This window comes from Hyperolius riggenbachi, chromosome 8, assembly GCF_040937935.1.
Source record: "Hyperolius riggenbachi isolate aHypRig1 chromosome 8, aHypRig1.pri, whole genome shotgun sequence".
Lineage (NCBI taxonomy): Eukaryota > Metazoa > Chordata > Amphibia > Anura > Hyperoliidae > Hyperolius > Hyperolius riggenbachi.
The window spans coordinates 100,200,393-100,212,548 of NC_090653.1; the positions used below are offsets into that span (position 1 = coordinate 100,200,393).

The 12,156-nt window shown below is 46.1% G+C and overlaps 1 protein-coding gene across 3 annotated transcripts in view; it reads left to right on the forward strand.

Moving 5' to 3' along the window:
* LOC137528279 (interleukin-13 receptor subunit alpha-1-like) overlaps positions 1–11,885 on the forward strand; it is a 108,986-nt gene extending 97,101 nt beyond the window's left edge. For all 3 annotated transcript variants that reach the window (XM_068249573.1, XM_068249570.1, XM_068249571.1), the window contains exon 11: positions 11,475–11,885. In XM_068249573.1, coding sequence (XP_068105674.1) covers positions 11,475–11,579 — 105 coding nt within the window. In that variant the 3' untranslated portion in view covers positions 11,580–11,885. The remainder of the gene's footprint in view (positions 1–11,474) is intronic.
* Positions 11,886–12,156: the final 271 nt, after the last annotated feature.

The window sequence follows — 12,156 nt, forward strand, 5'->3', positions numbered from 1 at the left end:
CGCGGGACTTTGTACGCGATGTGAATTTAGTAAATGGTGCTAACCCAGTTAGCACCCTAGTTATCACGCCCAAAGTCTTTAGGCGTGCTAACTGGGTTAGCACCGTTTACTGAATCAAGCCCTAAATGTTTTCATGACTAAGAACAGCTGTTTATTCTAAACACTTGACAGAAGAATACAGAACTGGTATTTGTAAACTTTTCATTAAACCAAATGCCATTAATTGCAAAAGTTATGTAAACACACATAAAAAAGGACAGCTGCAGTCCAAGCTAAGTCATCCGACTTCTTGTTAGGAAGAATGCTTGCCTGGCTGTGGCCCAGAGCAGCTGACTAGACCAACCTTGTTTTATGGCTTCCTCCTTTCAGTTGTAGTGCATCAGTATATTGGCACTGCTTATTGTTTCATGGGGCAAAACATTTCCTCTCCACATACCAGTGCAGCAATTCCGTCTTCCAGTGTAAATCATGAAAGGGGAAAAAGACCCAGCAGTATTGTCTAATCCTTACAATATCCATCTGTAAAATGGACCTGGGTTAAAGATACTTAAATGACATGGTGGTGTAGTGGTTACTGCTCTTGTCTTGCAGCGCTGGGTCCCTGGTTCAAACCCCAGCCAGGAAAACATCTGCAAGGAGTTTCTAATGTCTCCCTGTGTCTGTGTGGGCTTCCTCCGGGCACTCTGGTTTCCTTCCACATTCCAAAAACATCATACAGATAAGTTAACTGGCTTACCCCTAAATTGGCCCTAGACTACATTTCATACACTGAACAATACATACATAGACATAGGACTATGGTAGGGATCAGATTGTGAGCCCCTCTGAGGGACAGTTAGTGACAAGTCTATATACTCTGTACAGCGTTGTGGAAGATGTTGGTGCTATATATATATATATATATATATATATATATATATATATATATATATATATGTATATATATATATATATATATATATATATATATATATATATATATATATATATATATATATATACTAAATAATAATAATATTAATAATAAATGACCTCTTACCAACAGGTTTTGGACTATTACAACTTTTCCTTTACTTCAAAAATGCTCTTCCTGGTAAAGATCTATAAAAAGATCCCAGATGGCCTGCCTACACATGTGATGCTATTCTGGCGGTTCTCAGAGGGGCACTTTTAGCAGTGCCACCATGTGAGCTGGGGGCCGGGTGGTGCCGATAGTAAAAATAGCGGTGAAAAAATTCAATAAAAAATATTCTTTCAAAAAAAAAAAGTAATTTACATTACAGATATTTTACTGTAGACTAATCCAGCTCCCATTCTCATACTAACCCTCCGCTTCTAGTGCCTAATACTAACCCCATCATCTAATGCCTAACACTAACCCTCCACTCCTAGTGCTACTGCCTATTACTAACCTCCTCATCTAATGCCTAACACTAACCCTCCGCTCCTAGTGCCTATTACTAACCCCCTGTAACAAGCATGGATCTGGCGGCTGCTGACTCGCACGGGGGGTCTGCAGCCGCCTCTCTCCCTGGCTCTCAAGCGTTATCCGTTCCCTTGGCATCTAGCATGCCGGGAACAATGTTGTCTCCAGCACATAGGGTTTCTGTCTCGCGCGGGCGTGCGCGGGGACAGGACGTTTATGCGGGCAGAAGGCGCGTCAGCTGACCTGCCGGTCGACTGGCGTCACTGATGACTCTCGCCGCGCCGATTGGCAGATTCCATGGTGGGAGTGGCTGGAAACGTGCCTCCGTTTCTTAAGCCTCCAGTCTTCATTCGTTCCCTGTCTGCTGTCGTGAATACTTTGTGTGAGCGCTCAGACCTTAGACTAGTGCCAGGTGTTAAAAACCAAGGACTTCACACCAAGACTAGGATTGATGTTATATTGTATTTGATTACCTGTGTATGATTCTGGCTATACCTCTGACCTTGCTTCCTGCTTAAACACTTCTGTACTTTTGCCTATCTGATTAGTTGCTGAACTCTGCCTGATTACTGATTACTCTTCTGCCTCACGATTCTGTACTGATACTTATCTCTCTGCCGAACCTAGCCTGTCTGACCTCTCTACTCACCAGTGGGCCCTCGCCACTGGTGAGGTACTATTGTCTCACCAGCTTCTCTGGGGAGATAGTTCTTATTGCTCCATTAGTGACTGATAGCACCTTTCCAGCTCCTCTGTAAAGGTCTGATCAAGTCTATACAGTCACTTTCACTACTAGTACTTGGCCAGCCCCTCTGGTGAAGAACTAGTCTGTATTTTCCTATTCTCTCACTGTTTGTACCTATTCCAGCCCTTTGGAAAGGTCTGTGCTAGTATATACAGTCAGTGTACTGATAGTACTTTACCAGCTCATCTGGTAAAGTTCCTCTCTACTATTAAAGTTACGGTTGCACTAATACACAACTCTGTCAGTATCTCTTCCATCTATACTTGCATTATTGGTGATTCTGCAGATCACCACATAATAAGGTATAGTGTCTGTATTGTTGGTGATACTGCAGATCACCTATAATCAGACGTCTGAGTTGCAGCACCCAACCGTTACACCCCCTCAACTAATGCCCAACACTAACCTTCCGCTCCTAATGTCTATTACTAACCCCCTCATCTAATGCCTAACACTAACCTTCCGCTCCTAGTGCCTATTACTAACCCTCTAATCTAATGCCTAACACTAACCTTCCGCTCCTAGTGCCTATTACTAACCCCCTCATCTAATGCTTACACTAACCTTCCGCTCCTAGTGCCTTTTACTAACCCCCTCATCTAATGCCTAACACTTACCCTCCGCTCCGAGTGCCTACTACTAACCCCAACCCTCCGCTCCTAGTGCCTATTACTAACCCTCTAATCTAATGCCTAACACTAACCCTCCGCTCCTAGTGCCTATTACTAACCCCCTCATCTAATGCCTAACACTTACCTTCCGCTCCTAGTGCCTATTACTAACCCCTTCATCTAATGCCTATTGCCTAGCACTTACCCTCCACTCCTAGTGCCTATTACTAACCCCCTCATCTAATGCCTAACACTAACCCTCCGCTCCTAGTGCCTATTACTAACCCCCTCATCTAATGCCTAACACTTACCCTCCGCTCCGACTGCCTACTACTAACCCCAACCCTTCGCTCCTAGTGCCTATTACTAACCCTCTAATCTAATGCCTAACACTAACCTTCCGCTCCTAGTGCCTATTACTAACCCCCTCATCTAATGCCTAACACTTACCCTCCGCTCCTAGTGCCTATTACTAACCCCCTCATCTAATGCCTAACACTAACCCTCCGCTCCTAGTGCCTATTACTAACCCCCTCATCTAATGCCTAACACTTACCCTCCGCTCCTAGTGCCTGTTACTAACCCCTTATCTAATGCTTACACTAACCTTCCGCTCCTAGTGCCTATTACTAACACCCTCACCTAATGTCTAACACTTACCCTCCGCTCCTAGTGCCTATTACTAACTCCCTCATCTAATGCCTAACACTAACCCTCCGCTCCTAGTGCCTATTACTAACCCCCTCATCTAATGCCTAACACTAACCCTCCGCTCCTAGTGCCTATTACTAACCCCCTCATCTAATGCCTAACACTTACCCTCCGCTCCTAGTGCCTATTACTAACCCCCTCATCTAATGCCTAACACTAACCCTCCGCTCCTAGTGCCTATTACTAACCCCCTCATCTAATGCCTAACACTTACCCTCCACTCCTAGTGCCTATTACTAACCCCCTCGTGAGAAATCGCGGAAAAGCCGCCGCGTATACTCAGAACAAGGCGGCTGATTCTGTGTCCTACGCGGCGGTCTGCACGCGTAGGCCTACATCTAGTAGTATGGCCGAACGCGGAGAAACCGCCGCATGCTGTGATAGCTGTGCGGCGGATTCCGCGTCCAGCGCGGCGAGTGCTTTGCAACACATGTCTGGTGTGGCTGGGACTAATAGTCCACACAGGTTCAGAAGGACGCACGCGTGCGTGGAGAGGCAGAGCCTTTATGACAGCCAGAAGGGAGTCAGCTGACCAAGCCGGTCAGCTGACAATTCCACCACTTCCCATTGGTCCAGCACTTAGGGAAGGCGCTGGAGAACGCCTTGCTATATATACTGGGTGCTGGTCATTCTCTGGTTGTCTGCCGTGCGATCACTACGTGGTAGCACTCAGACCTGTTTGTCAGAATCCGTGTTATTCTTTAGACTAGTTCCAGGGTGTTGATGACTACGGAGCTCACACCCAAGTCTAGGAATTAGCTTAACCATCCTGTTATACTTCAGTCTAGTTCCAGGGTGTTGATGATCAAGGAGCTCACACCTATAGATTAGACATTGTTGATTATTTGTTATGACCTTCTGCTTTCCTGACCTCTCTTCTGATTTCTGATTTGGTACTTCGCTATATCTGTTACTCCGTTGCCAAAACCTTGCTTGCCTTAGGATGTCGAGTCTGTCTCCTCCCTCTGTACCTAATCTGTCTGTCTGTTGCTGACCTGGCTGGTCCGACCTCGAGAACTATCTCCTCTGTTTAGAGATAGTTCACAGATCTGTCAGTGACACTCCACCATTAGTGTCACTCACACTCTGGTCCTTCCCAGTCTCAGCCTGACTCCTCCCCTTGGGGAGCCTCAGGCTTTTGGAAGGAAACCTGTTCTTTGGGCAGTATATCTACTGCCTTGCACCCTCTATACGGGTGCTCTCCTCAAAGTATTACTGTTGCACCAAACACTCATATTACTCAGGTGTCCAGAGGTTAGAGATATATTTGATTATCGGTGATACTGCAGATCATCAATAATCAGGTATATATCTGCATTCTCGGTGATACTGCAGATCACCGATAATCAGATTCTCTCTGTGTTACACCGATCGTTACAGAACGGCAGACCAAATACAAATGGACGCACTCACCGGCCGTCTGGGCACACTTACCACTTCGGTGGATAACATCAACCAAGGGCTGGGTAGTCACCGGGCGTTAATTGACGCTTTGTCCGGGTCTATACAAACCCTCCAGACGGCTGTGGATGAAGTGCGATCTCCTCATAGCACAGACATATGTATGCCTGTACCTGAAAAGTTTTCTGGTCACAGATCTGACTTCCGAAATTTTAGGAGTAGAGTGTTATCATACTTTGAGTTGAGACCTAGATCCTCAGGAACTATGGCCCAAAGGGTCACATTTATCAAAACTTTGTTATCAGGTGATTCCCAGACCTGGGCGTACAGTCTGCCCGCCGGAGACTTAGCCCTGACCTCTGTGGAGGAATTTTTTAAAGCCATGGCTATAATTTACGATGATCCAGACATTGCCTCGACTTCTGAGCGGAAGCTCAAACTGTTACGTCAAGGCAAGAGTCTAGTTGAGGAGTATGCTGCTGAATTTAGGAGGTGGTCAGTATCAGCCAGGTGGGATACTTTTGCCCTATTAGATTGTTTCCTATCAGGGTTGTCAGATGAGGTCTCTGATCTTATGTTGAGTCAGCCTGAACCTAAGTCCATCGATGAGGCCATTTCATCGGCCATCAGAATAGATCGCCGGCTGCGCTATCAGAGACAGACCCGGGGTAGAAACTATGTGAGAATGGTGTCCCACGCTGCGCCCCCTGCTTCGCCTCCACCTCCTCCCGTTTCGACTCCACCTCCTCTTGTTTCGCCTCCACCTGAACCGATGCAGATTGGTCGGTCTAAGTTGTCTCAAGTGGAGCGGAAACGCAGAATAGCAGAGCAGCTATGTCTTTATTGTGCAGAGGGGGGTCATAGAGTACAGAATTGCCCTAAGAAATCGGGAAATGCTACTGCCTAGGAGTAGTTGGGGGTAATACCCCAGGCGTACAATTTTTACCCCTAGATGATGAACGATTGCTTCTTCCTTGTAGTATTTCATGGGAGGATAAATCTGTAGTCACTGAAGCCTTTGCTGACTCTGACTAACTGATTTTATGGATTACGAATTTGCAAAAAGATTGGGTATTCCGCTCACCCCGGTAAAACCACCTATTCAAGTTACGGCAGTGGATGATTCTCCTCTGCAGACTAACAATCCTTTGTCGCAGACTCCAGAGGTGGGAGTCACTATAGGGGTGCTACATACTGTAGAGAGAGTTTGCATTTTTTTGTGTTACACATGACAACCTCCACGATCATTCTTGGCTTGCCCTGGTTAAAACTTCACTCCCCTCAGAGGAATTGGGCCACTGGTCAGCTAACTAGCTGGTCGTCCCATTGCTTTCATCATTGTTTAGCAAAGGTAGCCTTGGGCCAGACCAAGATTCACATGGAGGGAGTGCCGGATCAGTATTCTGAATTTTCAGACGTGTTTTGTCCAAAATCAGCCGATAAACTTCCTCCACATCGCCCTTTCGATTGTCCTATCGATCTCCGGTCTGGTTGTATGCCCCCTAGAGGTCATCTCTACAATTTGTCTGGGCCGGAAAAGTTGACCATGCAGGAGTACATCCGTGAAAATTTAGCTAAAGGGTTCATTCGCCCTTCCCGGTCACCTGCTGGAGCAGGTTTCTTTTTTGTAAAGAAAAAAGACGGAGGCCTACGGCCATGCATTGATTATCGGGGTTTGAATAAAATCACAGTAAAAAGATCGATATCCTCTACCTTTGATAGACGATTTATTTACTCAGATCACCAATGCTAAGATTTTCTCAAAATTGGATTTGCGAGGTGCATACAACCTGGTACGGATCAGAGAGGGCGATGAGTGGAAGACGGCCTTTAACACACCCGATGGGCACTACGAGTACCTGGTGATGCCCTTCGGGTTGTGTAACGCCCCGGCCATCTTTCAGGAACTCATTAATGAGGTGTTCAGGGAGGTTTTGGGTAAATGTGTCCTGGTATATCTGGATGATATACTAATCTTCTCAGATAACCTCTCAGAGCACAGGGCTCATGTCAGATTTGTGCTGCACAAGCTAAGACAGAACATGCTTTATGCTAAATTGGAGAAATGCATTTTTGAGGTAACATCTGTCGCCTTTCTGGGGTACATAATTTCTACCTTGGGCCTTTCTATGGACCCTGCCAAAGTCTCTGCTGTCCTGGAGTGGCCTCAGCCAGTAGGATTAAAGGCCCTCCAGAGGTTCTTAGGGTTTGCTAATTACTATAGAAGGTTCATAAAGGGGTACTCCACAGTCATTGCACCCCTCACCAGTCTCACAAAGAAAGGGGCAGATACCAACCACTGGTCTCCCGAAGCTTTGGCTGCTTTCTCCACTCTGAAAGAACTGTTTTGTTCTGCACCCATTTTGAGACACATCGACACATCCTATCCCTTCATCGTAGAGGTGGATGCCTCAGAGGTCGGGGTGGGGGCTGTGCTGTCTCAGCGTTCTGGGTTGCAGGGAAGATTACACCCGTGTGCCTATTTTTCTCGTAGGTTTTCACCAGCAGAGAAAAACTACGATATAGGCAACAGGGAGCTCCTAGCCATTAAATTGGCCTTTGAAGAATGGCGTCATTGGCTAGAAGGAGCAGAACATACGATTACAGTTTATACTGATCACAAAAATTTGGAACACATTGAGGGGGCTAAGAGATTAAGTCCTTGTCAGGCTCGATGATCACTGTTTGTCTCGAGATTCAGATTTGTAATTACGTATACTCCGGGTAGTAAAAACATTAAAGCAGATGCTTTATCCAGATGCTTTGAGCCAGAGACAGCACAGCCCTCAGACCCTGAAACCCACAGAAAGTGGTATTGGCAGCCACAGAGACCTGGAAGAACTGGATGGAGACTATAAGTCCCTTCCAGCAGGATGTTCCTGAGGGAAAACCTGAAGGGGTCATGTTTGTACCATTGCCGTTTCGTCTCAGATATTGCAGATGTTCCACTCCCACAAAAATGCTGGACATCCTGGGGCCTCCTGAACACAGGACCTTGTTGCTAGGTGTGCTTGGTGGCCTTCATTGGCAACCGTCTGCAAGGAGTATGTGAGAGAATGTGCAGTGTGTGCAAAAAGCAAACCCTCCCGTCTGGCACCTGTGGGAACATTGCAGCCTTTGCCCACCCCGAGTGAACCATGGACCCACTTGTCCATGGATTTTGTGGGTGAGCTTCCGAGGTCTGAAGGCATGTCGGTCATTTGGGTGGTAGTCGACAGATTCAGTAAAATGGCCCATTTCGTGCCCCTGAAAGGACTCCCCTCGGCCCAGGAGTTGGCCGATCTTTTTATCATGCACATTTTTCGGCTACATGGCATCCCGGAAAATATAGTGTCAGATCGGGGAGTCCAATTTGTTTCTAAATTTTGGAGGGCATTTTGTCATCAATTGGGCATGGAACTGTCATTTTCGTCGGGCTACCACCCACAGACCAATGGTCAGACCGAGAGAATTAATCAGTCACTGGAACAGTTTCTAAGGTGTTATGTTGCGGATGCGCAGAATGATTGGGTCAAGTTCTTGCCGTTTGCAGAATTTGCACACAATAATTTAAAAAGATCTTCCTTTGGATTCTCTCCATTTCAGGTGTTAACTGGAAAGTTGCCTAAGTTCTCCCCACTGCCAGTAGCTTCCACTCCGTTTCCAGCCCTGGAGGCTTGGCAAAAGTCATTTAAGAACATTTGGGTGATCGTGAAAAAGAATCTAGAGAAGGCCTTTCAGAGTCAGAAAGGTCAAGCTGACAAGAAACGTTCCATAGAGTGGAAGTTCCGGCCAGGAGACTTGGTCTGGGTGTCCACTCGTCATTTGATGTTAAAACAGCCTTCGCCCAAGTTAGGACCCAGATTTGTGGGCCCTTTCCCAGTAACCAGGAAGATCAACAATGTTACTTATGCCATTGATCTTCCTGCCAGTATGCGTGGTGTAAGATCGTTCCTTGTACCCCTGCTTAAGCCAGCAGTGCATGTACTCCTCCTCCCCCTGTGATGGTGGATGACCAACCTGAGTATTAAGTGGAGAAGATTTTAGACTCACGTATTGTACAGAACTCAGTACAGTATTTAGTGCACTGGAAGGGTTATGGTATTGAGGAAAGAACATGGGTACCTGATTGCCGCATGCATGCGGATGAATTAAAGAAAGAGTTCCATGCCTTACATCCTGAGAAACCGGGTAGGAGCTGTCCGGAGTCTACTCCTCTGGGGGGGTACTGTGAGAAAACGCGGAAAAGCCGCCGCGTGTACTCAGAACACGGCGGCTGATTCCGCGTCCTACGCGGCGGTCTGCACGCGTAGGCCTACATCTAGTAGTATGGCCGAACGCGGAGAAACTGCCGCATGCTGTGATAGCGGTGCGGCGGATTCCGCGTCCAGCGCGGCGAGTGCTTTGCAACACGTCTGGTGTGGCTGGGACTAATAGTCCACACAGGTTCAGAAGGATGCGCGCGCGCGTGGAGTGGCAGAACCTTTATGACAGCCAGAAGGGAGTCAGCTGACCAAGGCGGTCAGCTGACAATTCCACCACTTCCCATTGGTCCAGCACTTAGGGGAGGCGCTGGAGAACGCCTTGCAATATATACTGGGTGCTGGTCATTCTCTGGTTGTCTGCCGTTGCGATCACTACGTGGTAGCACTCAGACCTGTTTGTCAGAATCCGTGTTATTCTTTAGACTAGTTCCAGGGTGTTGATGACTACGGAGCTCACACCCAAGACTAGGATTACTGTGTATTATCTGTGTTATTATTCAGACTAGTTCCAGGGTGTTGATGACTACGGAGCTCACACCCAAGTCTAGGAATTAGCTTAACCATCCTGTTATACTTCAGTCTAGTTCCAGGGTGTTGATGATCAAGGAGCTCACACCTATAGATTAGACATTGTTGATTATTTGTTATGACCTTCTGCTTTCCTGACCTCTCTTCTGATTTCTGATTTGGTACTTCGCTATATCTGTTACTCCGTTGCCAAAACCTTGCTTGCCTTAGGATGCCGAGTCTGTCTCCTCCCTCTGTACCTAATCTGTCTGTCTATTGCCGACCTGGCTTGTCCGACCTCGAGAACTATCTCCTCTGTTTAGAGATAGTTCACAGATCTGTCAGTGACACTCCACCATTAGTGTCACTCACACACTGGTCCTTCCCAGTCTCAGCCTGAGCCTCCTCCCCTTGGGTAGCCTCAGGCTTTTGGAAGAAAACCTGTTCTTTGGGCAGTATCTCTACTGCCTTGCACCCTCTACACGGGTGCTCTCCTCAAAGTATTACTGTTGCACCAAACACTCATATTACTTAGGTGTCCAGAGGTTAGAGATATATTTGATTATCAGTGATACTGCAGATCATCAATAATCAGGGATATGTCTGCATTCTCGGTGATACTGCAGATCACCGATAATCAGATTCTCTCTGTGTTACACCGATCGTTACACCCCTCATCTAATGCCTCCGCTCCTAGTGCCTATTACTAACCCCCTCATCTAATGCCTAACACTTACCCTCCGCTCCTAGTGCCTATTACTAACCCCCTCATCTAATGCTTACACTAACCTTCAGCTCCTAGTGCCTATTACTAACCCCCTTATCTAATACCTAACACTTACCCTCCGCTCCTAGTGCCTATTACTAACCCCTCTCATCTAATGCTTACACTAACCTTCCGCTCCTAGTGCCTATTACTAACACCCTCACCAAATGCCTAACACTTACCCTCCGCTCCTAGTACCTATTACTAACCCCCTCATCTAATGCCTAATACTAACCTTCCACTCCTAGTGCCTATTACTAACACCCTCACCTAATGACTAACACCCTTACCCTCCTACTGCCTGGCATTGATTTCTAGCAGATCGAACTGACCAGATATCGATGGGAAAAATCGATAAGTGTACATTTACCTTTAGGCTAGGTCTGGGTATTAGGGTAATGATAGTGTGCTAGAATTTTTGTGGAAAAAAACTCATTGTTTTCAATCATCATTATAAAACAGTGTTAGTTTGCACATAAACAAATGCACATTAAGTCACGGTAACACTTCAAAACCACCTGGATAAAACGTGAACCCAACTTTAGTGTCTTAACAATAGGAGGTGCATTGCAATTATTATTATTGTTATCATTATTATTATTATTATTCATTATTGGGTTAATATAGCACCAACATATTGAAGTGTACCAAAAAAAAGGGTTAGTAAGAATTGATACTTATCTGGACTTCCTCCCGCCCCATAAACATATGAGTCCCACACTGTCCTCCTGCGGTATGCCGTTCATTCGCGATCAGCCCCGGTAACTTGCTGAGTCGCGTACAGTCTGGGTCTTTTGCGCATGTGCGGACCTACTGCGCATTCGCAGGAGTCCCGGATTGACGTCACTGAGCAAGGTACTGGGGCTGATCACGGCTGAACGGCAGACTGCAAGAGGACGGCGTGGGACTCAATAGTTCTTACAATAAACCATACAAATGCATCTTAATCTCTTATTTTTTCTTCAATATAAACATAATAATGCTAAGTCAGTCCAATATAACTAAATACCCTTGTATAAAGAAATAAAGAACAGTAACTGTAAACAATTATTTCTCCTCACAGCAGTGGATAAAGAATGGAAGAACGGTATATAACGAGCCCAAGAAGGAAGAGATATGTCCAGTATCTCTGCTTGAGACACCTCTAACGCTCACTCATGTGGATTAGCCCAAAGTTCTTCCACTGAGGTGGAAAATCTGAAGAGGATTTCTATTCCAGTCCTTCGGTTTACAATTTGTGACAAAAGAATGTTAAACACAAGCCTGTGACAAATTATTGCTACAGCGTTTAACCCTTGGAACTCAGGTGAAGAACATGTCGCCAAGCTTTATTTATACAGCTGTTAATGAGGGATAATGGCTCCTGGCAAGCTATGGAAGAGAGGGGAGCATTTCCTGCTAAGTAATATCCTGGCATAGCCTGCTGAGCTCAAATTACAGCTGATGGTGCTGCAGTAGTAAATATAATAATGAATGTCTGCATGTACTCAGTGAACTGAGCTTGGCTACCTCTAACCATGTGTGTAATAGAAGACTAATGAGTAGACCTCAAAATGAAAGAGACAAAGGTTGGAGCCAATATGGTGTAATCTTTCCAAACACCAATGGATGAGACAAAGGACTCATAAAACTGGGTTACCACCAGGTAATTACTGTAGTGGCAGGTAGGGAATTTGCCCCCCGCCCCATTCTAGAGAATGGCGAAACCACTGATAACCCTACACTAGGTTACATTTTATAGGACT